We start from the raw sequence: 27,093 nt of genomic DNA on the forward strand, positions 1-27,093 counted from the left end.
CAATTGTAATTAATTAGGGTTAAGACTCTAATTATGATTTCTCTATTTAAAGAGTTGGAGGCTATTGTAAAGGGGAGGAAAAATATGGAGAGAGGGAGAGGAGGCTATGTAAATCTGATATCTATAGTGAAATGAATACCCGAACCCGTGAACGTAGGCACGTTTGTCGAACCACGTAAAAAATCTTTTTGTGTGTGTGTGTGTGTTTTTTTTTTTATAATGATTTATATGATTTATTAGTAAATAATCTTATTAAAAATGAGATTTCGAGGTCAATCACAAAAACGACCTCCACAGTAGTTTCAAACAAGGTTTGAGGTTTGTCAATAAATCAAATAGAGATTCCGTAACATAACGCGTGCAGCGCATGAACCTTTGTTTAATTCTTAGTTTTTAAAACTCGAATGAGCCAAGTTGTGTTAAACACTCACGAGTCAAACAAATATATTTTAACTTTAAAATAGTTTTTGATCTTTACAAAATTATTATAAATTTCTCAATAAATCAGTCAAGCTTTTCAATAACTATGTATGGATGTATGTGTCCATCCGTTGATGAATCTACACACAAAAGATCAATTTGATTGGTGACGTGCATCCACAGGGGTGGAGTCAGGATCTTGCCCGTGTGGCGGCAGCCAAGAGTAGAAAAAATTTAGTGGGGGCAACTTAAAGTGAAAAATAATATTTGTGAGGTAGTTAAGAGTAAATTTTTTTATTGTGGGGGCACTAATCCATAGCTTTCAAAAATTATCATGAGAGCAAGTACCCCATTGTAAATCCGCCCCTTTGGATTAGATTTTTTTCAAGAGATTAGATCTTGTGAATACAAGTTATCAAACACTATGATTTTCAGTATGTAAGTTCACCAAGGGATGGACCACATATCCACACGGTAGTGGGTTCCAAAAGATGTCACGTGGTATACAAATGGGGAGCCACTTGACCTTGGTTAGGAACGGGACACTTAACTAAATCCTTATTCTTAATTCTTTCTAATAGATGAGACTTGTAGTTGAATTTTGTACTATTCATCTTAATTTCGACCTAAAAGAATCGTTCTTGATCTAGTTTCATCCAAAAATTAAGAGAAAAAAAAAAGTGAAAAATCCTAATTTTTTATATACATCTTCAAAATGTTAGAAAACACCTTTGAAAATTACTCCTTCTTTCTAATCTTCTCCGATGGATTTGAGTTATCAAAACTTGATTGAGATGCCAAAAATCAATTTTTTTGGATGAAAACGATGAATTTGAATGGCGAAGGCATTCAATCGTAAGAAATGTGGGAGATGAGGTCCAGGGACTGTGTAGAAAGAGAAAAATTTACTAAATAGACTATTAAGAAAGAAGGTCCGCATCCCACACCGTCATTTAAGTCATTTTCCATTTTGATTTTTTATGCCAGTGGTGTCATGTTATTGGGTTATTAGCTTAGTATAAATATTTGTTAACAGAAAGTCACAAATCCATATGTCCTTAAATAGATCTGCTATTGGCACCCCAACTTTTACTTATTGTCCCCTAATTTTCTTACATTATTTTATGACACTCTAATTAAAGATTAAAAACACACCATTCAAACATTACAAAAGTTTAGTTCAAGTTATTATTTTCACATTATAAAGATTTAGAATTAACAGATTGAAACAACTTCAATGGTTGTTTACAATTAGGATTATAATCATATAAAATCCTAAATCTAACATATACAATTCTTAAAAACAATAGAGAGAGCAGTTTCTACTGGCAACCCAATTTTTTACTTTTTCTCAATCATTGATATATTTCTTTTATTTTAATTGGGGTGTAATAAGTAAAAGTTAGGGTGCCAATAGTAACCTTCTTCTTAAATTGTTATGCACTTAAATATTTTGTCATAAATCATAATCACGTGCTTCTGTCAAGTGAATTTGGCCCCAAAAATCAAAATTCTCATAAATGGATTTGTAAGTCGTTAAATTACTTTTGATGGATTCATGGGAGTTTAAAGTCGATTCTTGTGTTATAATTAATTTTATCTTTACCATATAATGAGAAAAGGTGGAATGGGAGAAGTTTGACACCAAAAATTGGATCTCGCAGATGCCCCTCTCTTTACATTTAAATTTAATATAATTTAAGTTATTTTGATCAAAAATCAAGAAAATTACAATCCCACCTTATAATTATAAGTAAGTCGATTAGTTTTCAAAATGCTAATGATTTTCAGACTCAAAATTTTTCACTCGATCTATACTCAGCTGATACGGAAAGGGTACAAAACCATTGATCTTTTTCTTGAGTATCCTGAAGAAAAAGATATATAGTTATGTGACCTTGCAACATCAGCCAATTACAGATCGAGTGAAAATTTTCTAAATAAAAAAATCCCAACTCTTTTTCAAAATTAAAAAAATATATATTATTTTTACTATTTAATCTTTAAATTACAAATAGTTAATTTAAATTTGCATAGGTATGCGTTATATGCATCATCACTCTGCTTCATCGACGATCAATTTTCCATTAAATAATGATAATAGGTTACGACTGATCAATAATTGACAAATATAAATAATTAATTAATTAAAAATTGATTTTTTATCTCGATGCATCCCACTTCCCAATGCGAATTAGGTTGGAAGCACTAAGCAAGGTAGGTGTGAGATTGAAATCATCTAATGGCACACAAACATTTACTTATGACACACAAATCTTATCAAACCCCCTAAAAATTAATGGATATATGTGTCAATTGATTAGTTCTTATTATGACATCCAACCCGGCCCTAAAGAGGCAGTTTATACTTAGATCAGCCATATAATCCTATCCAGCCTAAATTATCTAAACCCGAACCCGGCCCTAACGGGTCCAACTGGCTTTGGTTAATTTTCAAATTTAACAAAAACTTAAATTCATGTATTTTTTGAAATTATTTGGTATTGTTTGATATTATTTTCATCAAAATAGGATCTCTTAATTAGAAAACTGATTGTAGATAAAAATAAACTTTTGTTTTTATGATATTTTTTAGTTATCTTTTGTTGGAAAAACACACATTAAAACCGATGCATATCAATCAAATTAAAATTATCAAATTTGTTGCAAATTGAGTTTCAATACACAATGTGAAAAAAGCTTATATTGGACAGCCCAAGGCCAATAAATCTCATAAAATTTAATGCATTGGATTTTTTATTGTCTAATATGGAATTTACTCAAAATGTAAGAATCTCTCTCCCTCTCTCTGTAAATTTTTCAATGATGGTTGTGATTTGTTTTTGTGATATTTTAAATGTAGGTTATTAATAGAACTCTCAAGTGTGGGAACATTGTCAAGTTCGTGCATCGAAAAGCTATCAAATGTGTCAAATTTAAAGGTTTCTATATAAATTAAACAAATTAGACACTTTACACATAATAATCTTGCATGCACCAGTTATTTAATTGTAAGAAAAATCTGCTTTGCTCATATTTCAGATTATTTAATTTCATGTGGTCGGAAGGTCCTACCAGTATTTAGTGCAGTACATCTAGACCCATCTCTTCATGCAAGTGCACCTCTGTTCCATCCTTGGAGATGGGAGGTAATATTTATTTTTATTTTATAATTTTTTTTTTATAAAAGTCAGATTGTTATTTTAAGTAAAATTGTATAAGAAAAGAATCTTTGAATGGTGTTGGTGTGGATCATCCTTTTACTTTCTTTGGTCCTGGGCATCTGCTGAACTATAATTGCTTGCATACAAGGGGATTAGGACCCTAACATGTGATGGTCCTACCAAGGAAATCTCATGAGTCAATAGCCACTAATATTTTGGGTCTAATGAGTTGGGAGTGATTTCAAATCTTGGGTTGCTCCACTTCATCATCGTGAACTGTAATTTTTTTTTTTGCAGGTGATGGACACAACTGCTTTAAGGATAGCGATAAAGCTAGGATAAGGATGAAAATGAATAAGTTCTTGGACAAGGTAGTGGACGTAGAAGAACTACGTGGGGTGATTTCAATCACAGCAATAAGGCAATTTCTTTTGCCAATCATTTTCAGAACATTAAGTTTGTCGAATCCGTGCTAGATGTCTATTGGGAATTCTCTCCAATGGCTGGCCCTTCTCTTACTCATCAGACAAGCTATGATCCAACCCGTACACCCAACCTGATTGTTGAAGATGGAAGGTTTGGTTTGTTTCAAAGGCTTGGTTTGTCTACGCTTGAGATTTCTGTATTCAACAAATACAGATAGATGCTATATCTTCAAATATCTGAATTTAGCTCTTAAAGCTATTCAAAATAGATGTAAGTGTTGTTTGTGAATTAGTTGGTATTGCAATAATACATTGTGTTTGATTTCTAATTAGATTTAATGTGAATTGAGTTTCTTGGGTGGTCAAGATTTGACTTCTATGAATGATCTTTGTTTTATGATTATTTTTCTTGATTTTTTTTATTACTATTTCAATTGTTGTGATTGGTGAATTTGATGACCGTCTTACTGTTTGTTAAATCTTCATATTTGACAGTCATAGACTATAGATTTATTTATTTTTTTAAAATTCATCCTCTAATAATTTCACAGTTAAGGGCTGTAAAAAAAAATTCTACAAGAAAATATTTGACAGGCATATTTGATGAATCGAGACTGTCAAATATGGGCTTTTTTTAGATAGTGAACATAACATATAACACTACAACACATAGCAACTATTTATCTAATACAATACCACAATAAGAACTTGAAGACTCAACCAGTTAAGAACATGACTCAATCATAAATGAAATAAGAATAGCTCTCTAGTAAATAATAACATGCATGCATAACTGACTCCACGTGTACGTATTCGGTCGGGCACATATCAAATATACTTACTCAATCAAATGCATCAAGCAAATATATATAATCAATTTTGCTTTCTTATTTTCCAAACACCCTAGAAAGTTTTTAGAGCCTCTTTATGATGAGATTAGCTCCAAATTGAGGCCCTACGATCAGTACAGGGTTAGGAGAGTGGCGATAACTCGGAGAAAGGGAGACAGAAAACTTGGATAGAATTAGAGCAAGTGCTACCTTCAATTCGAACATGGCAAAGTGTTGTCCTACACATGTACGGGCTCCTATACCAAATGGCAGGTACGCTTGTGGGAACTTGCAAGCACTGTTGAGTCCATTAGCGAACCTATCGGGATTAAAATTGTGGGAATCAGGTCCCCAAATATCAGCATCTTGGTGCAAAGGTATCATCGGTATCCAAACATTGACACCTTTTGGAAAAAGCATATTTCCCAACTTGACGTCTTTCAATACCTCTCTTGAAATGAGCTTTGCTGGAGAGTACAGACGCAACGTCTCTTGAAGTACCATTGTCAGCTGTTAAAAAAGGGAAATATGTAAGTGTGTTTTAGTTTTTATCAACTCCTAGAGCTTGAAAACCATTTAAAGAAATTTACCAACTCATGGACGAGAGATCTCGAAATTAATGTGACTATGCACAATCCAAATCACTTTTTTTTTTTTTTTTACTGTTGTGCTAATTAGAAGGATAAAATAATAGGGGGGAAATGGGTATTTCAGCTAATTGATCGAAAAAAGCCTATATTTGATGGTCCAAGGCATCAGATTTTTCATTGTCAAATTTTTTTCGACAGATTGAAATTATCAAATTAATGGAGGATGGGAGTATTTTGATGGCTCTAAGTCGTCGAATTGGGGGACATAAAAAATTTCAACGGCCATAGGTCATCAAAATTCGATTTCTAAAATTTGTGGGTTTGGCACGTCAAATTATCTTGTCGAAAGTTTCAGTTTTGATAGTGTAATTACCATTTGAAAAATACTTTCCTTACTAAGATGGTGAAAACATGATTTTATATTTTTATACATATTCAATATGTATTGTAGATACGTGGATTTCGAAATCTTTGTGGAGGTTTGAGCTCATTTACTTGGGTTTTAGAGTCGCCACCATTCAATTAAGGTTTAAACAGACACCATAAAATTGTTTTCAAAATTCATTTTCCTTGTCTTGTAGTGATTCTTATATCAGGATGGATAGGTAAAGGTCTTCCTAGAGTTCTAGGTAAGGAAGTTCGGTTGAGGGATAAGGAAAGTGTTTAGTGTTTCCTATGGAAAATCTGGTGCACAAATGGGCTCTATAACTACCTAACTAAATTGGATGTATCCTAGGTACGACCAAAAGAATTATACTTAACCATACTTGAGGTAAGGCAAATGTAATTTTAAGCATGCATATCATAAAGGTAAGGTCAGTACAAAAAATGGCTTGGCCATATGATCTGTACGGCTATGCAAAGTTATGTTTGGCCGTATAGGCCATATAGTCAAGCAAAATTTGATTTTTAATGAGCAAAATTGATCATTTTTTATTGGTCCAAGTGGGTCCCATTTTTTTATATCGAAATTCTCTCGATTTGATTCTTGATGCATGGATTCGAACGAGCTCTCGGACTTGTTCAATCAAATTGGGGTATCTATAGGTATGTTGAAGAAATAAAATAAAATCAGACAGTTTAATACCAGTTTCATCTCTTTGATCATTTGAACATCTGGTATGTGCCCACCGCAAATCTGAACCACTTCAGCACGAACACGATCTTGCCAATCTGGATATGAAGCCAATAAGATTAATGCCCATGATGTCGTAATCGCAGTGGTCTCAAACGCAGCGAGGAAGATATTCTTGCAATTGTGGACAATAAATTCCTCGACTGCATCTTCCCCTAGATTGCCAATTTTAGCACCCTCGATGATCATTTGTAGTATATCCTTATCCGACGTAGAATCAGTTCGTCCCTTCACTATCTTCATGATCATCAAGTGCACCTCCTTTTCCAATCTCCACAACTTTCGATTGTTCTTTGTGGGAAGATTTCTGGCAACAACAACAACAACAAAAATGCCTTATGCAAAAGATGAGAAGCTACCTAGCGTATAATATTACTACTTAGAACAATGGATTGCATAAGTAGCATTAGGAAAGTGTTTGAGGGCCACTAACGTCCATTTGGCCCCCAAAAACACTTTTGATCCCCCAAAGCAGTTTTTGATCAAATAATAAAAATGAATCCAAAACAAGAAGCCAGAAATGGCCAATACCCACTTCCATCTTTTGAAAGTTACTTTCTTCTTGGGCAATATTCTCCTCACTTATCTTAGTCAATAAAGAAAAATATTCAAAATTTTTAAAATAATTACGTAAAATATCGATACTTTTTTGTTTAGACATTACCCACAACTTCTCTAGATCCCAAAATACAGTACCTACTAAACTCAAGCCGAAGGACCAACTTGGTTCAAAGAAAAGTGCTTCTACAATTGTATGTATGCACCACATTCGCAAACAAGGCCTTAATAATTGGTTAAAGTAGAAAACTTGAAACATGCATACCTCAATCCAAGGATCCCACCAATCATAGTTGGCTTAACTATAGCCTTTTGAATGGCTATGAGCCTTAAAAATATTTCCAACCCCATTTCATAATCTCTCCCAAACATAGTTTTGGAGATTACTAAAGATGAGAATCTTTTCAAGTCTTCATCAATTCTTAGGTCTACAAAGCCCACCTTACTTTCAATCTTACTGTCCCATGAGTTTGCCAGTATGTTGGTTGCCTCCACCATTTGGTTTATCATACCCTGTAAATTTATCAGTTAAGCAACCATTAGTTAAAAGGCCTCCCAAGATCCACAAAAAAATTATAAGGACAATTGCCTCCCTTGACTTCAAACCAACTCTTAAGAAAAACGAGGAGTTTCTCTTCCATGAGTGATTCAGAGTAGTTGAGATGAAAATAAATAAATAAAGGTATTTTGGAAATACCCCTCTTAAATTGGTGATATTAGGTTAACCCCTTGCAAAATGCAAGATTAAATTTACCCCCTTCACCATGGTCAACATTGTGTTTTCTTGATGATTTAATTGTGAAAATTTTATTTTCCAAAATGTCTTCAAATATTTAAATTACTAATTCAAATTTTCACTGTTTAATAATTAAAAAAAAAAAAGCAATGTTGACTTGTGGCCAACGGGGTAAACCTAATCTTGCATTTTGTAAGGGTGGTAAACATAATATCACCAATTTAACAAGGCGTGTTTCTAAAATGAGTCATGCTAGAGTGACCTCAAGTTGGAATCTCATCTTGCACTTCTTGACGTGAAAGTAGATAGAAAGCATAGATGCTTCTTCATTCATATCTCGATGAAAAGAATCTATGGTTCTCATACGCTTTCACGTCAAGAAGTGCGATATTAGGTTCCAGCTTGAGGTCACTCCAACACGACTCAATATAAAAATAGGGGAACACATTCTTTTCATACATTGCTGAAGTGAATGTATGTTGGGATCATAGATGCATTTCACTCAGAGTGCTGACGTGGAGGTGTCCACATAACTATAGATGATTTTCATTTGTATCTCAATGAAAAGCATCTACGGTTCCCTACTGCATCCATATCAGCAATGTGTGAAACGATGTCGATTTTAACGTTTCTCCAGCATTTTGCTAAAAAAATTTAAGCAAATAAGTTCGCTGTTTAGTAATGTAATTTATTTTACCAAACAGGTCATATATTTTTATTTACTCTTGTACCCTCTATGAAGGTTGGAAATTAAAAATTAGGATATATAAATAAAGAGTCAGGAGGTTAAGACCTACCTCCCACACCTCAGATCTTGCAGCATAGATCTGAGGGTATATAAAAAAAAGGTTTGGCTGTGTGTGTGTTCTGTGCTTTTCCTAAAGAGTTTGTGATAAGATATTAAAAATGAGGGGTATTTATGTCATTTTCAGAATCTTTCAGGGATGTTACCAGTCAAAGGATATGATGCATGAATTTGAAAATGTGGGATATGTCAGATATTAATAAAAACTTGGAGGGGGTAGTTTTAATTTACCTTAACCTTCTCCAAGTATAACTCTGGAGCTATGACTTTCCTGTGATGTACCCAAGTAGCCCCATTTGAGGTTAAAATGCCCTTTCCAAGTAAAGATCCAAGTTCCTTCTGTTGATAAGAAGGCTTCCCAAGGTCCAAAGATGTGTTCAGGATCATGTCCTTCACCACATCAGGGTGGGTCAAGCACAAAATTTGTACATTCCCCACCGAAAAAGTGAACACTTTACCTATTAAAAGTTGAATCACCATAGTTTTAAATTACTCATTAGTCGATTTGAGTGACTCAAAGAAATATATATTTTTTATAGATAGAAATCGCAGCTCAAAGTCCTGATTTTATATATTGATAACGATATCTGATTTTAAGAAGAAAAATCTCAGCTTCTATTTTACTAGAGGTTGACGATGTTGGAATTCTAGTAATTATTTAGGGTATGTTTGGTAACACTTTTGAATTCTGCAGTCTGAAGTTTGAAGTCTAGTTTTTTTTTTTTTTTTTTTTTTTCTGAAATCTGGTTTTGGAAAACTTGTTTGTTTATCATTTTTAAAAGTTTTTTGTTACAAATAAAAATTTAAAACATATTGGTCATTTTGACAATATTACCCTTTTATAATTCTAATAAATTGTTAATTGAAAAATATAATATATTATGCATAATGAAACCATCTACACATTTAATTTCGATTTCTAATGTTAAAGTCCAACCGGTAATTATTAGCTTGGCATTGTATCTTATGATTTTAAAAATCGTCCAAGACCAAGATGACTATACAAATGTGATCGAAATTACATATATTTCGACTAATTTACCATTTTGGGAATTAAATTTTTTTACTTAAAGGGGAAAATATTTATTTTAATAAATGATAAAGAAAAAAAAATTCTACACTACACTGGTAAATTTTTTTCCAACTCCGAAAATGATAAATTTACCATTTTTTGACATCCAAACATAATGACTTGTCAGGTGGCATACTCAATCGACTCCCTGAAGTGGAAAAGTTCAGGGAGTCGATTGAGTATACCACCTGGTGAGTCATATTATCACGAATGTTTGAACATTACAAAAGTTAACTACGATGCTCATGTACTAGAAAGAACTAAAACATACCATATTGCTTTCTCCATTGCATTAAATGTGGATAGAGGATGGAACTAAAATCATGGGTGATGGGTGACTTTTCATGTTTTCGATTCTTTGCGGCTGTCGATTGGATCCTCTTGATATCAGGAAGGTTCCCATATGGGAATGAAGGTGGAGGGCCATATATACCTTGCTTTCGAAGCTTTGATCGAAGTCTTTCGGGCTTCAACCATACAACGTTATAGAGATGGAAAAGCAAACTAGAGATGAAAACCAAACACACTGAGAAGATGATCTTCATCACAACCATTTCCATAACTTTGAATTTTCTCTAATATCAGGTATTCGAGTTACAACCGAGAATGATTCAGAATGTCCCTCACAAGCATTATTCTTCTTTTTTCTCTCATCATGTACCACGTGATTTTATTAAAGAAGGATATTTCTTTGGAGTCCCCTACTTCAAAATTTTGAAGAAATCCTCTTCGTTGCAAGACATGTGGCGTTTCGAAATTATTTCACACCCTTACATTTACTAGTCATCAACCATTTGTAATGGAAGACATCATGACTAGTGAAACTTTTGATATCATGACTCGGGTCGGGTTAGATACTTTTGTAATATTTGAGTTCTTTACCTTATTTTACTTCTTTGCAAATTATAATAATATACTCTTTAGTTCCCATTTTACCAAGTATTAGTCTAAAATTAATTTTTGAAGTAAAAATGTTGTAAGTATCCTTTTAATGATTTTTGAAGTTTAAGAAAACATATTTATTTGAGGTACTCCCATATTCTAAGATTAATGACATGCCCCTTGACTACAATCATCTCTTATAGAACAATGAAAAAATGATATAAATGAAAAAAAAAAAAAAAAATCCTTGTTTTCTATTCCCAGAACTAGTAATCTTTAACTTACATAGATGATGGTGATGATGTTGATGAATATGAGTATGGTCATCGTCAAATTGATTTGACCTATGTATATTAGATTTATTAAAATATATAAATAATTAAAACATAATCTTAAAACTCAACTTGAATATTCCTCAAATTGATTCAACTCAAAAATTAACAAGTCAAACTTAAATGTGTCAAATAAAATTATATTGAATTTATGAATAATTTTTAATAAATAAAAATATTTATTTTTTATTTTCACTAAAAATATTAATAATCAAATAAATTGATCAAGTTTTTTATTTGACTAGTATGTTTTTAAATCAAACCACTTTGTAAGATTGTTAAAAGGGTATTTCAGGTATTTTTTTTTTTTTAAATTGTTAAAAAAAATTCTTAATAGGTTAATATTTTATTAAGTGGGATTTAAATGGTCCATATTCTTTACTAATGGACTATTTAGTAAATATTCTCAATAAAGAATTCTTCACAATCATTGTCCTTAAAAAAATAAGTTTTTTTTTTTCATTTCAAATCATAGATTTTTCATCGGGATACTCAGAAAATTATCTATGATTCTCTATGTTTGAATGAATATTGAGTGTTTTTTTTTTTTAATAATCAATTTATCATTAATATTCAAAAGCAAAAATAAACTATTTTTAAAAAATTATTTTCTTTAATAGTTACTTCTTTCTCTCCAAACAGCACCTTAACAAATTAAAATAGTTGGATTCCCAATATGTTGTCAGTGGTCTATTGCAAGTCAGTATGTGACAGTAGATTCAGACCCAACCTAATTAATTTGGTGGGATCCCATTTGGCCATTATTGCTCTTGTGGCAGGTGGGTTGAGTGGAGGAGGTTTGATCCTTGTGATTATGGACAGATTCACCATAATTGGTCGGGTGGGCCCCAATTTTGGATCTCAAGATACTATATCCTTCAATTTTATTTATTTATTTATTAAATTCTTTGGGTGTGCTGAGTGCAGTACTGAGTAGGGGTGCACATTGGATCAGTTCAAATGTGAAAGAGAATCGAACCAAATCAAATATTTTGGATTGGGTTGATTCGATTATGGGTTATTTAGATTAAAAAACCGATTGATTTGATTCGATTCCAAGCTCAAGTGTATGATAGAACCGAACCTATATATAAATGTAATCATATTATATCGAGTTTTTACTATAATTGACTATGTGAAAAAAGCCCATACTTGACGGTCTCAAATATTTTCTTGTAGAAATTTTTTTTTTTATGAACTTAACTGAGTCAAATTATTGGAGGATGAGCTTAAAAAAAAAAAAAAATTATATAGTCTGTGACCGTCAAATATGGAGGTTTAACAAATAATAAGACGGTCATCTAATTCACCAATCACAACAATTGAAATAGTAATAAAAAAAATCATAAAACAAAGACAATTCATAGAAACCAAATCTTGACCACCCAAGAAACTCAATTCACATTAAATCCAATTAAAAATTAAACACAAAACGTATCATTGCAATACCAACTAATTCACAAACAACACTTTCATCTATTCTGGATAACTTTAAGAACTCCCACCAGGGGGGTGCAAGAGCTTGAGGTCCTTACTGATTCAGCTAGTGATCCCGCTATAGAACGTACAGACCTTGAGATGATTCTTGTGGAAGAACACAATATTTAGTCACTATTTCTGATTTTTGACAAATTGGATTGCCCACTAGTCTGCAAAACAATACAAAATGACGGGAAAAAAAGTGAGAAATTACAATCACCACAAACTGGCATATCGGGTATAATCACAGAGTGGAGAAGACAATGATGAAGTTATTTTTTTCAATTGATAAATAATAACTAGAAAGAGAGGATCTTGACTTGGTCAGAAGAGTGGCTTACATTAACTCATTATGCAAATCTCCCCTTTCCATGTAACTAGAGGTGAAGTTATATTGCAAATCAATGAGTTGCAGCTGATTGCTATAATCGGTGCCAATGTCCAAGGTGCCGTTTAAAAGGTTGTTTCTTAAACTTCTGATTGCTATAGTACATTTTATTTGTTTTGGAATTTTTTTTTCCTTATTATGGCAATCATATTAACCAAGTTCTGATTTGGAAATAATACAATGTGCCGGGGGGAGGGTGGGGGTGGAGGGGTCAGTTCAGTTAAATTTGGATAAGTCAGGGAATCAGAAAAAAATCAAAGTCCTGAAAGTAAGATGCTTCTTACCGGCTATCTCCTTATCCTCACATTCATTATCGCATGTGATTTCTCATAAGGTGTTTCCTTTTCCCTTTGCTTTACATTCATCGTTGCAAGTATTGAAACATGCTTTAAATTCCTCCTGAGCCTCCGCCAATCGTGACTGCATTGTGGCAAGGAGGACAATGCACATTACAAACACGACAACAATCTTCTTGGCCATCTTTCTTTCTCAATTTTTTAATAAGTTAGTAGAGGGTGTGGGGTTTTATAGGCCACTCGGTGGCTTATTTAGGATAACAAAACTCTAAAAACATGGGAAGATTTACTAATAATTGGAAGCTTTTATTTTATACCCACATTTCTAAATATGAACAACTCTTCAACGCTTAGTTGTAGTGCCCTAACTAATGTTTACATTGCCAAAACTTGTATGGATCCCTTTAATTTGGTAAAGGGGACCAACTTCATCTGCACAACACATTTTATAATCCAATTTTGAAACTATGGGTGGATCCTCAATCCCTTGTCCAGACTCACACCACACATTCTATATTTCAATTCTAAAACTAAGTTCTTTGGGACAAGGCTTTGTTGTTGTTGTTGTTGTTGCTGCTGCTCCTCCTATTGTGGTGTTATATATTCTTATTTGTATTGAGAAGAGAAGGGGAACATTCCCAACATCCAAGAGGATTATCAATAAGGGGCAATAAATGAGGGAGACCCTCACTATCTAAAGGAAAAAAAATAAAACAACACTAGGCCAAGATGAAGTCCTCAAAATGCCATTCTTTAAGGATAGACACGATCAATGAAATCTTCAAAAGTACATGACCAATGTTGTTACAAGCTTCATAAACCAGCCAAGAAAGACCATCACACTGTTAGGCATGTTTTAACTTGTGCCAAAGATGAGGGAAAATCTAGCCCCGTAGCATCTACGCTTAGGTTCATTGGTAAACTATAGATCATATTAATTAGCATGGAATTATGCCTACTATTTCGTATTACTTGAGAGTCAACAGATACTCACAAGGTCTGTAATTGAGGAAACTGAACAGTGTTTGTGGTAGTTGTCCTTAAAGTTGTGTGTACTCCATGACCTTGCATGACAAGATTCATTACTTATTGAAAGCATATATGAACCTTCTTTTTAGTGAGAGAACTTGAGGGAGAGATAGAGAGAGATTCACTGTAGTTAAGGACTGTATGGTTGAAAACCATGGAGGAATATCTAATACATCAAAACTAATATTGCTCATGTCCCTGCAAGGCACAAAATCATTTTGGGTTGGAGATGACAATTAACTTTACTTCGAGGTTATTAGGTTAAAATAAAAAATAAAAAATTGATCCATCATTAAAAAAACTTTCTTTCCTCTGCTCTAATCTTTTTATCTAGATAGAATTCATAAACTGGTTCATACTTACACGTAGTTGAGGACATTCAGGCCTGATAGGTTGGGTAAGGAGCCAGTCAGTTTATTTTTGGACAAATGCCTGAAAATGGAAAACAACCATCTACTCTTTATGTTTTGTTTAACATATAGGATTATAGTCCTTATTTTCCATATTTCTAACATAGGAAACTAGTACTCTGAAATAAACTTCATTGAACAAAATGAATGAAAAACATTTGAAATTCTGAAATTTTTTAAAAAGAAATTGCTATAGTTGAATTTCAAATAATGTGGGAGACCAAAAAGAATTGGTAGTGAAATAAAGCTAAAATAGTAGAATGAATCGAAATGAGATTACAAACTGCAGATGAGAAGCAAACAACTGGATCCATTAAAGCAGTTCGATGGAACTTACACATGTATCAAAACCATGTTTGAGCTGAAAAGTTTAGATGGGATTGTGCCAAAGAGCTGATTTTTGCCAAAATGACTGTAAAATCATGGAACAAAGCTTAGTGCTTGTGATTCAAAAATGTCAAAAGAATTACCATCAACATAAAGGATCAAAATGAAATGATGGATCAGATTCATGGTAAGATATGACGAATTTGTTCACTGCCTCTCCTTAAGTAAAAACCCAAATATTAAAAAAAAATACATAATTGAAGAAGATAAACAATAATAGGATGAACAAATATACCTTTGTTAGACATAACTCCATTTGCAACAGACTTGGCAAGAATTGCTCGAAATTTTTGACCCTTTCAGATGCGGTGAGCTTTTCAACATCCACACCATGCTTTCAATGGCTGAGGTTACAAAATCCTGTTATGAAATATAACGTTATTCAAATGTGATTACACTAAACCATTTTAACAGTTATAATTACTGTTACACCTTTGGCTTCAATGAAATAGTTGCAGATACCTTTGAAGATCTCAATCGCTGCATAGCAACCTCCACAACTTTGCTTCCACCAATAAGATTTGGATGCGAAGTGTTTATATAATCCATCTGAATGATTAATATAGTCATTTCATCAGCAAGACCCAAACAATGGCATAATAGTCACAAACTCCTCATTTTCAAATAAGGTTACAAGACCTAATAACAAACATATTTGAACTTAACATCATGGAATTCATTTTTTTATCAGTAATTTCATATTTAGATTAAAAATAAAAATGAAATATGCAATAAGGAGACAAATGGTGTTGGTCGGCCATTCCAGGATATGCGAGTAAGGATAGGATGGGATCTGCTGCAAGATTGATTTTGGAAAAGGCCTAAGAATGTGTTAGTTGGTCATTCTTGGATTATATGCTGGGAAGGATGGACTTTGGTGCAAAATGCAGCAAATGGGTCTAAGTATGTGAGGCAACTCTTCTTTTCATATTTGGTAAAAGGGTTTTTGATAAGTTTCTTTAGAAGCTCCACAAGGTCAATGCAATGGGATCCGCAATCATGCTTCTGGTTTATAGTTATGTTTGAAATTCTGAGAGTAATGACCTCCAAAGTGGACCGCTGATAAAGGGGTCCAAGTTTGAAAAAAGGTACATGATCATTTCCACTGAAGCAAAGTAAGAGAAATTGAATACTTTAACAAATCTGCTAAGATGTTTAAAAAGGGCTTCTAATCTTTATATCAGTTCGAACAAGGTTCTGATCTTCGAGGTTGGGGATGTTACTAAGCTAGAGCAATACGCAGTTTGCTTGGGGTGCAAGATAACGAAACCACCTACTTCTTATATAGACCCTCTGTTGGGTGCTAGTTAAAAAGTGAAGGCAAATTGCGGTCCTCTTATTGAGTTCTTGAGAAGAATGGCTTCTTTAAAATAAAATACAAAAACGGAAGTATTTATCCAAAAGTGGCAAAATTGTACTCATAAAAAGTATTTTCTCGAACCTACACATCTATTAATAGGGAGATGATGAAAACAATAACTTCATTTGGTGATATGTGACCCAAAATAGGGTGGTGCACTCAATTTGAGGCACTTTTTAATGAAATGAATAATTTACTTCTTGGAAAATGGTTGAGAAAATATAGTGGAGAGAAAAATGAAAGCGTATAGAAGAGAGTGCTTAATTGCAAATTTAATTTTAGTGGCTATGGATTCTATCTGACCTTTTTGTTCTCCACCTATGTGAGAAGGGGGTATGGAAACGGATTGTGGCACATTTACACTAGAAAAAAGTGAAAATAACTTCAATAGGATCTGCACATGCACGAGCGCACACACAGTGCAGTGATATTAGCAACTTAAATGTCCAACACACTATTAGAATATCAAGATTAAATTGGCGAAACCAGATAAATAAAAGAAAATATACCTGTGTCAAGGGTGGAGTCAAACTAGCAAAATAAAATTAATTATTCAAAATCTCATTTGACACTAATCTATTCTTAAGTTAATGTATCAATTAATTCCAAATCACCTAGCAAAAAAATAATTCCAAATTAACGCTAGGGTTTTATACGTTCTTTTGATTTAAATTCAATAAAAATTAACATAAAGAAATATAGATTTACAAAGAATGGGACATATTTTGATGGTTCTACTAAATTATAGTGGGATTGAGAACGAACTGACTAAGAACATGACTAATAAGAATAGTTCAATGGGTCTCACCCAATCATAAGGTGGGGAGGTTTCCAATTGTATACATGATGGGTGTAGCAGTGATGATGTAGAACAAAAATGTAGCAAAATGAACCACAGACAAAACTTAGTTTAGTTATCTGTGGTCTTGTTCATTGGGTCTCTACGGTTTTCATGTTGAACATAATTAAGTTACTTTAAGCTTTTGATCAAAAAATTAACATTGCGAAACCACACCAAACCTATTTTCAAACAAAGAAAATAACTAAACAAAACAAGAAGAAATAGCAAACTAGTGGACAAAAACATCACCCCTCCTTAATCAAATGGTATCATGTGATCAACAACAGTTTAAACAATTATCAGAAAATTATTGCACATAAATAAAATTTCATACATCTAGTCCATGTGCCCTAGACCTTGGAGCTTCTAATTTCATAGTGACCAGAAACATTGAATTGCCTTACTCTTCAAAGAAATATAGTAATCAAAACAAACCACAAAGCTTAAAAAGCAAAAACATAGTAACCAAAACCCAATACTTACTCTTCAAAGAAACAAATCATGGTAATCAAGTTGAGATATTTTAATCTAATTCTGAATAAGATAGTTCTCCTCGATCTCATCAAGAAATATTAGAAACAAACTACTTCAATCTTTAGTGGATTAAAGGAAGAATAGAAGTCCTAACAATATGAATACACTCAAATCTATAAAATATTGGAATCTATAATCAAATGTTTATCTGTCCTTAGGTTTTTCTTCATGAAGCAAAATTAACACATTTGGAAAATAGAAAACCACAATGTTGTTGGTCATCAGAGTGTTCTCATAGGTGAAATCGCACGCACAAGAATCAAGTAAGACCAGAGGACCCACAATTAGGATCTGATTCTAGAATCGGATATCACATTACCTTCAAAATCAAAATAAGATTTTGATTCTAAACTAATTTCTAGAATTTGTGTAGTCAACAAATTCTAAATTCAAAAAATATATTTTTATAAGTTACATCAACCATATAAAGCATAGGAGGCGTAACCATGACCAAAGTTGCAAGGAGAAAATAAGCAAAGACAAGACGTAAACTGAAAGCAATTTCTTCAATATGAAATCAGTTTCTATTGAAAAAAAAGAACCTCAACATGTCTTCCCCTATTTCAAAAACAACACCTCAAAACTCTACAAGTATCATTTTTGGTGACTTCTAAAAAAGAAGACAAGGAACAAGTTTTGCTCTAATAAGCTCTTCTTAGATAAAGCTTTTACTATCTTACCAATTGCAAAATGAGAAGTACTTTTTCTTTTAGCTCTATTTCAAAGAAAATGTATTACAATCATGCTTTATAACTCTATATATTTCGAGCAAATTTGTAATTTTTAAGGTCACGTTTGTTCACTAAGTAGAACTACAAATAAAATTGATTTCTCAAGAAAACATAATTTTTCACCTTCTTCTCATGCATTTTACTTAGAAACTGATTTTTAGTTAAAACCCAATTTTGCTGGGAAAAGGAATTTCCCTATCCAACTTCCACCAGTTTTCCACAAGACCCTGATTTTCTTGCCAAATCAATGCCGGTAGACTACAGAACAAATGATTTTCCATGAAATATTTTTTTTTCCAGCCAATAAAAAGGAACCCAATATAGAAATTCAAAGCAATTCAATCAAAATAACGAATAAAATCAGGAAAATTAAAACCAGAAAGCTATTGGTAAGATTAAAATAAAATTTCCGTACCGAATGAGAAATGAGAAGCAATCTTAACCAAAGCATTTGCGAGAGGCAAAAATACAAAACCTGAAAAAAAGATAGAAATAATAAAGAAAAATTACACAAAAACAAAATTTTCAGAAACAAATAAAGAAAAGAAGTGGATAGAAATAGAATCACACATTCCTCTTCCACCAACTAAAGCTTCTTCTGAAGGTTCCTTCCATTCATCAAGCCTACATTGATACAAAGAAACCCTGAGAGAGAGAGTTTACACCCAACCGTAACGACGATCAAATATTAGGCGTTTGGAAGATCTTTTGGTGGGGCCGCCATTGGAGGACTGGTTGGAGTTGGAGACAATGGAGTCGTTCATGTACTCTGCTACTTATAAAACCCCCCGAGTCCCAAGCTCCTGGCGTCGATCGGTGGGAGATGCCTTCGGCAATGGCGTCAAGATAATGAATTGACTGCACCTTTTCCAAATTGACTCGATGAGTCAATTGCATCGTGTTTGCAATTGGGTCACCTCAAACTCTAGTTTGAGTCAAGTTAACTAGGTTGAGTTTCAAGTTGATTTGAACTTTGAAGATTTTGATAGTAAGGAGGAGGAGTGGAAGCTCCAAAGAAAAAAATAATGATTTTTAGACTCCCCCCACATGACATACTTATGATACCAACAACCATATATTTTTTGCCTCGGGATACACAATTACAAATATTTATAAGATGTACATATTTGTATCTCGAGGCAAAAATCTTTTATTCTAGCACATGCCACATCAAGAGTGTATTTTGAGTATGCCACGACTATAATGTAAAATGTATTTGAATTTCCAAATGAGGAGTTTTTAAATACAGATTGCTAATTAATGGACTGCAATTGATATTAAGTGATCTGCAACTAGAGGATTCTTTTGTAACAGATGCCGATGGCTAGATTTTTATTATTTAATAAAATCAAGTGTTACATTAAAAAAAAAAAAAAATAGTTTCAAACAATGTTTGAGGTTGGTGCGCATGAACCTTTGTTTAATCCTTAGTTTTTAAAACTCGAATGAGTTGAGTTAAGTTAAACACTCACGAGTCAAACAAATATATATTAACTTTAAAATAGTTTTTGATCTTTACAAAATTATTCAATAACTGTGCATTTCGATGAGATTGGGCTGTCGTATTTTTGATGACCGATTGACCATATTGATATATGTGTCCATCCGTTGATGAATCTACACACAAAAGATCAATTTGGTTGGTGATGTGCATCCACAAGGGCGGAGCCAAGATTTTGCCCATGCGGCAGTAGCCAAGAGTAAAAAAAATTTAGTGGGACTGGGGGCAACATAAAATGAAAACTAACATATTGTGAGGCAGTTAAGAGTGAATTTTTTTTTATTGTGGGGCACTAATCCATAGATTTCGAAAATTATTATGAGGGCAACTACCCCACTGTAAATCCGCCCTTTGGATTTAAAATTGTTTTCAAGAGATTAGATCTTGTGAATACAAGTTTTCAAACACTATGATTTTCGGTATGTAAGTTCACCAAGGGATAGACCACATATCTACACGGTAGTGGGTTCCAAAATATGCCATGTGGTATAAAAATGGGGTACCACATGACTTTGATTAGGAACGGGATACCTAACTAGATCCTTACTCTTAATTCTTTCTAATACATGAACCTTGTAGTTGACTTTTGTACTATTCATCTTAATTTCGACCTAAAAGAATCGTTCTTGATCTATGTTCATCCAAAAATGAAGACAAAAAAAAGTGAAAAATCCTAATTTTTTATATACATCTTCAAAATATTAGAAAACACCTTTGAAAATGACTCCTTCCTTCTAATCTTCTTCGAAGGAAAACTTGATAGAGATGTCAAAAATCAATTTTTTTGGATGAAAATGATGAGTTTGAATGGCGAAAGCATTCAATCGTGAGAAATGTGGGAGATGAAGTCCAGGATTGTTTAGAAAGAGAAAAATTTACTAAATGGACTATTAAGAAAGAAGGTCCTCATCCCATTTTCCCTTTTGTTTTTTTATGCAAGTGGTGTCATGTCATTGGGTTATTAGCTTAGTATAGATATTTGTTGACAGAAAATCACAAAATCCATATGTTCTTAAAGAGATCTGCTATTGGCACCCCAACTTTTACTTATTGTACTCTAATTATCTTACATTATTTATCACACTCTAATGAAACATTAAAACACACCATTCAAACATTACAAAAGTTTAGTTCAAGTTATTATTTCAACATTATAAAGATTTATAATTAACAGATTGAAACAACTTCAATGGTTGTTTACAATTAGGATTAGAATCATATAAAATCCTAAATCTAACAAATACAATTCTTAAAAACAATAGAGAGAGAGAGAGAGAAGTTTTTACTGGCACCCCAACTTTTAGTTTTTCTCAATCATTGATATATTTCTTTTATTTTAATTGGGGTGTATAAGTAAATGTTGGGGTGCCAATAGTAGCCTTCTTCTTAAATTGTTCTACACTTAAATCTTTTGTCATAAATCATAATCACGTGCGTCTGTCAAGTGAATTTGGCCCCAAAAATCAAAATTCTCATAATTGATTTTGAAAGTGCCCTCGATCCGCGGGGTGCGCGGATCCGCTTTTGACCTTTGAGGTTTGGGAGTCGCCACCTATTTATTATGGTCTAGGAATCGAACTTGGAACTCTAAACGGATAAATCAACTAATCTACTACAGAAAATAACTGAGTTCGGGGATCAAATTACCGGGTTGGAAGGTGTTAGGCACCAACCCCGCCCAGCAAACACCGGTCTCTACTAGTTCCCAAATAAACTACATTGCTAAAAGACCTAAGTAATAATAAAAAAAATAAAAAATTTGTATATCTTTCTTAATACAACGGTCTTATTCCCTTAGATCTGATAGAGTAACTCTTTGTATAGTACTCCTCGCTTCGTTCTGTCTCTAGATCTAATTTCTGATCTCCGAGACAAGGTATCTCTTTCTTAGATCTGGATTCTTCGAATTTGTTTATGGATTTCTAGGTGTTTTTGAAGGGCTTCTAGGTGTTTTTCGACCTAAAATTGAGGTATGGGTGTTAGGTAAGGCGTTAGGACTTCAAAATTAGGGTTTATGGGAGGCTAGGGAAGTTTTTTGACCTACTTCTCTTAGGATTTATTATTTTATACGAAAATAGGGTGTAAGGACTCCTATTTATAGATTTTTTTTAAGGGTTTATTTAGATAGAATTATTGTTTAATTATAATTCTTTTAGTTAGAGTTATATTTTAGTTAGAATTATTTTAGGTAGAATTGTATTTTTATTAGAATTATTTTAGGTAGAGTTGTATTTTGATTAGAATTGTTTTAGGTAGAGTTATATTTTAGTTAGAATTCTATTAAATAGATTTATTATTTAATTAGAACTCTATTAGGGTTTTGACTTTTGGTCTTATTTGATTAACTTTAAGATTTTGACTTTAGTTTTACTTGATTAACTTTAATATCTTGACTTTAGTCTTACTTAATTAATTTTAATTTTGACTTTCGTCTTACTTGATTGATTTTAATACCTTGAATTTAGTCTTGCTTGATTGACTTTAATTTTTTGGAGAACCCCCCTCTATTATATCTTTAATTCTTTGGACCCCCAAATGGAGGGGTTTTTGAAGAAATATCTTGGCAACCCTCAACAATTTTGCCTGAGAGTCTAATTGATCAATTTTTTTAGTTTAAAATTTTAAATTAATTTTATTAATGTTTCACTTTAATTATTTAATATTTTATTTATTAATTTCAAAATTTTTAATTATAAAAATTGTGAAATTACCGTTTTACCCTCGGAGATGACTTTTCGTGTTTTATGTCGATTTTTTATGTTCTAGGATATTTTAGAATGGATTTTTCGTAAGGAATTCAATGGAAATATTGGTTTGCGTCATTTATGAAATTTTTTGTGTGAAATGGTCGTGAACTTTATGAGGGGCATTTTCGTAATTTTGTTAAATTTTTTGAAAATTGGCGAAATGATTTATTTGGTTTATATTTGTTGTTTTATGTGTTTGAATGAGTTTTCCTAAGCGTAACGTAGGTTCTAGGGTTGTTTTGATGTTAGGGGTATTTTGATAATTTGGTTATTTTTTAGTGATTTTTATTGTAAAGCTTCTTTTTGGTTTGCAAGATGATGATTTCTATGTTTCTGGGGTCGTATTTTCCTGGCGTAGCATGGTTTCTACAGTTTTGTTAGTTCGAAATACCTCATCTGAATTTCTGAAACATATCTAGTAACAAATAAAGCATTGGAATAATCATCCATCATTGGGAATCGTTGCGATCAAGTTGACGAGTTGATTAATCAGGCGAGTGCAAAAATGGGGTGTCTACAAATTTGTAAGTCGTTAAATTACTTTTGACGGATTCATGGGAGTTTGAAGTCGATTCTTGTGTTATAATTAATTTTATCTTTACCATATAATGAAAGAAGGCGGAATGGGAGAAGTTTGACACCAAAAATTGGATCTTGCAAATGCCCCTCTCTTTACATTTAAACTTAATATAATTTAAGTTATTTTGGTCAAAAATCAAGAAAGTTACAATCCCACACTATAATTATAAGTAAGTCGATTAGTTTTCAAAATGCTAATGATTTTCAGACTCAAAAATTTTCACTCGATCTATACTCAACTGATACAGAAAGGGATCAAAACCATTGATATTTTCCTTGTATATCCCGAAGATAAAGATATATAGTTCTGTGCCCTTGCCACATTAGCCAAGTACAAATCGAGTGAAAATTTTCTGAGTAACAAAATCCCAACTCTTTTTCAAAATTAAAAAAAAAAATTTATTTTTACTTTTTAATCTTTAAATTACAAATAGTTAATTTAAATTTGCACATGCCACCTTCTAATATTAGTAAATAAATAAATATGATATAATATGTAAGGTGCATAGGTATGCGTAATATGCGTCATCACTCTGCTTCATTGAAGATCAATTTTCCATTAAATAATGATAATAGGTTACGACTATATATATATATACATCCATTAAATAAATAAATAATTAAAAATTGATTTTATCTTGATGCATCCCACTTCCCAATGCGAATTAGGTTGGAAGCAGGGTAGGTGTGAGATTGAAATCTTCTAATGGCACACAAACATTTACTTATGACACACAAATCTGATCAAACCCCCAGAATTAAAAGGAAATAGATCTGAAAGTTCTAATAGGAGATGTGAGGTTCTTTGACTTCCAAGATTACTACATTAAGAGTTTCCATGTCACGCCTCAATTTTTAGGATCAATCACTTAGGGGTGATTTAAGAGAAACCTACGTACACTGTTGGACATTAAAAAGGTATTGGACTTAAAGAGAAATCGTTATCTTGTCATTTTTTTTTTTGAAAACATGATCATGAGATAGACAAACACCTCTTCGATCAAAATTTCATAACTTGGTCAAATCTTTTCTAATCTTGATGTAATACCCTAAGTCGAATAATGGAACTTGATATATTATCTAAATAATATGCGTTCTGATATTTTATAATACAAAAATCATAAGAAAAAAATGTTTCTTTGGCACTACACGCTCATTGTTTCTACAGGTAACATCTCAATAGCTTAGATTCCAGATTTTTCATAAATTCACTCCTTAACGAATTTAACAAATAAATAAATTTTTGGAAATATTGGGAAGATTATATTCAATAAAAAATATTCCCTAATTCCACTTAGACATAAATCGCATAAAATGAATTTTCTTTTCAAAGTGACGGAAAACAGATTTCAGAAACTGTTTTGATACATTTTAGAAGAAATAAAAAATGAGTTTTAGTGATGACGGCTTAAAGTGGCGAGTAAGCAAAGATGTGATCTGTCAAACAAGTCACCTTGACAATAGACATTTTGATAAGCAATTGCATCATATTGCTTTTGTTATCATAGTCCACCATTCATTTGAATCTCATGCTTATTAATCTTTCTTTATGTTTTTCTTTAAAGAAATCTGAATCTCTTGTTATTTATGTTGCCTTCTATTTGTGCTTAGAGAATTTTGAATCTTCAATTGTTTTGCTTATTATTAATACTGACTTCTATTTGTATTTAATGAACTTCGAATCTCTATTAATCTTTCTTTCTACACATGTTTAGAGAGTTTGCTGGATTTATTCTCATGAAGTTCTATTTTCATGCAGGTAACAGAAATCAGGAAGGCGGTTTCTGGTCTTTAGAAGCATGGATCAAAGGAGATCTGTCGCCTCGCTTGAACTCTCATTGAGTGCGAAACTTGTAGCTCTACTAGTAGACTTAGCTTCTATGTTTTTATTTTTTTATTTTTTTATATCTGTCTAAAGAGAGCAGGGACCAATTATTAGTATGATTTACTTATTTTGGTTTTCTCATATATTTGCATGGATTTGGTGGATGTTTCTACTCTAAATAAGTAGACTTTCTTGGGTAACTTCTATATTTGTTGGTGGATTAGTAGGCCTAGTTATTCAATTTCCATTTACGGAAAGTAAGCATATATGTATTGATCAGTTCCTTGGACTATGCATCTTATTCTTCTAAATGGGTATAGTTTCTAATCCTTCCTTACCTCCGCTCTTTTCCTTGGCTTATTAGCTTTTTCTTGAAGAAATTTCTTGGGATATTCAAAAGGCCGAATAGGATAGGAGAATTGTATTACTAAGGTTTTTCAATCCTGTTGGAGCTCATGAGAGTGGTAAACTAGTGAAGATCCCAAGGGCATTCCAAATAATCTCATGCCTTACATCCAAGAAGTAGTTGTTGGCAGATTGCCTAAGCTGAATGTATACATGGTCATGATTATCCAACAAAAGATGGTAGTGTGGTACGTAAAGCTTTGTTGCTTTTTTCTTGATTTATTGAACATTTCTTTATTTTTTGGCATGAAAAAATATTTGTTGGCATATGAATGATCCAAGATTTCATGTTGAGTGAGACATCATGTATGTGAATTTCTTGAAATTTACACCCAAAATCAGTTTGACTTGGTCAACATTGCTGTCATGTGTTATTTGTTTGGATTTTGAATGGTGTGATGCCTATTGCATGAAATCTTACTTGATCTTGTTTGTTTGTGCCTTGTGAAAATGTCAAAACTCTGGCTCATTGTGGTAACTCTGAAGAAAAGTCCTTATGGTTTAATTTATGCTTTTGTTATTAAAACTCAGACATTATCACCAAATATCAATGACAGTAGATGAAATATATATTAATAATGTCAATTTAATATGACAATGAATAGATTCGAGACTACATCCATGTTATGAACTTGGCAAATGATCACATAGAGCTGCTCTTCGGAAGTTATTTGCAACAGACGATATAGGTGATTCCTTTCTCTCTTTCCCAATAGTTACATTTATGCATTCATACAAACCCTCTGTGTATATATACATATGATTGTATTTGTTGTAATTGAGTTTTAATGCTCATCTTAAGTTGTGTACGGCCTACAATTTGGGGACTAGGCGTGGCACATTTGTGCTTGAAATGGTTTCCGCATTTGAGAAGGCTTATGGGAAAGTGAGTATTGTCTTGGTGTTCCAACTATAAGTTTTGTTTTTTTACAATGTAAGTATGGAATTCAAAATTTATAGAGTTCACATGGTTTCCAAAGTTTGTCAAGCATACCTTTTTTATTTCAAATGCGCCAGTATTAAAAGAAGAAGAATATGCAGTGTTTCAACTAGGGAAAAGCTAACTAGAGGTCAGTCATACTATCTCTAAAAGAAAAATCAAAATCAAAAGTAATCGACGACAATGTAAACTTACAAGAACAACTACAAACTAACCCCTTATGCATATTTCTCACTGTCCCATCATTGGTTAGGAATTAGTCCAAATGTCAAATTACACCAAGGAATAAAAGATTTTATGGGAGATTTCAATATTAGCTTATTTCCTTGCTTCATTCAGTACATCAGTAAAGAAAAAGAACTAGAAGCAAATGGAAGCTGAAACTTGGGTAGAAATAATTCATGGTATGTACATGGTTTTGCAATGAACTCAAAAAATATGATTAACATTGCTAAGGCAAATATTTATTTTATTCCTCACTTGTATTTCTACCAAGGAATCATCTTCCTTTCCTCGTAGACCAAACAATCTTCACCAAACTGAATTCCATCAATACACAAATTTTCATCTTTTATTAAGCACAATAGGTCAAATGATGTCCAACACGAGAAAACAAAATCATATTAGAGTCTTTAACTTGTACTAATGTTCCAAAGTACAACTTACTAATAATATTCTCTATTTTATAGCAT

The 27,093-nt window shown here is 32.5% G+C and overlaps 2 protein-coding genes across 20 annotated transcripts in view; both read right to left on the bottom strand.

Annotated features, from left to right (window-relative positions):
• LOC147397080 (cytochrome P450 714C2-like) overlaps window positions 1-10,587 on the bottom strand; it is a 37,354-nt gene extending 26,767 nt beyond the window's left edge. The window contains exons 1-5 of one of the 2 annotated variants that reach the window (XM_086452502.1): window positions 10,007-10,510; window positions 8,895-9,121; window positions 7,388-7,635; window positions 6,517-6,871; window positions 4,743-5,349 (exon numbers count right to left, since the gene is read on the bottom strand). In XM_086452502.1, coding sequence (XP_086308628.1) covers window positions 4,924-5,349; window positions 6,517-6,871; window positions 7,388-7,635; window positions 8,895-9,121; window positions 10,007-10,295 — 1,545 coding nt within the window. In that variant the 5' untranslated portion in view covers window positions 10,296-10,510 and the 3' untranslated portion in view covers window positions 4,743-4,923. Of the gene's footprint in view, window positions 1-4,742; window positions 5,350-6,516; window positions 6,872-7,387; window positions 7,636-8,894; window positions 9,122-10,006 lie in introns of those variants that run through there. The other variant, XM_086452504.1, reaches the window with a different exon arrangement.
• A 1,721-nt stretch (window positions 10,588-12,308) lies between these two features.
• On the bottom strand, window positions 12,309-19,400 carry LOC147397083 (uncharacterized). Of its 18 annotated transcripts, XM_086452519.1 has the most exons (12): window positions 19,075-19,400; window positions 18,975-19,028; window positions 18,820-18,879; window positions 16,602-16,692; window positions 15,401-15,487; window positions 15,174-15,298; window positions 14,889-14,963; window positions 14,505-14,573; window positions 14,107-14,339; window positions 13,101-13,236; window positions 12,770-12,904; window positions 12,309-12,598 (listed from the first exon to the last, which is right to left on the bottom strand). In XM_086452519.1, exons 2-6 carry the CDS (start codon window positions 19,017-19,019, stop codon window positions 15,276-15,278), a joined length of 306 nt encoding a protein of 101 aa, XP_086308645.1. In that variant the 5' UTR covers window positions 19,020-19,028; window positions 19,075-19,400; the 3' UTR covers window positions 12,309-12,598; window positions 12,770-12,904; window positions 13,101-13,236; window positions 14,107-14,339; window positions 14,505-14,573; window positions 14,889-14,963; window positions 15,174-15,275. The 18 variants fall into 18 exon arrangements, 16 of the variants coding, with proteins under 16 accessions (XP_086308645.1, XP_086308635.1, XP_086308631.1 ...); XM_086452509.1 differs by lacking the exon at window positions 16,602-16,692 and having other exon boundaries at window positions 19,075-19,392; XM_086452505.1 differs by lacking the exon at window positions 16,602-16,692 and having other exon boundaries at window positions 14,107-14,176; window positions 14,267-14,339; window positions 18,975-19,390.
• Between the last annotated feature and the right edge of the window lie 7,693 nt (window positions 19,401-27,093).

This window comes from Akebia trifoliata, chromosome 8 (genome assembly GCF_017979445.1).
Source record: "Akebia trifoliata isolate Shusen 1 chromosome 8, ASM1797944v1, whole genome shotgun sequence".
Lineage (NCBI taxonomy): Eukaryota > Viridiplantae > Streptophyta > Magnoliopsida > Ranunculales > Lardizabalaceae > Akebia > Akebia trifoliata.

Excerpts from the sequence above, each read along its gene's own strand:
- LOC147397083 (XM_086452518.1), bottom strand. The coding sequence starts at position 19,019 with ATGGAAGGAACCTTCAGAAGAAGCTTTAGTTGGTGGAAGAGGAAT. Across the intron at positions 18,880-18,974 it reads TTAGTTGGTGGAAGAGGAAT|GTTTTGTATTTTTGCCTCTC; the intron begins GTGTGATTCTAT and ends TCTTTTTTTCAG. Across the intron at positions 15,488-18,819 it reads TGCTTCTCATTTCTCATTCG|ATGGATTATATAAACACTTC; the intron begins GTACGGAAATTT and ends TTAATCATTCAG.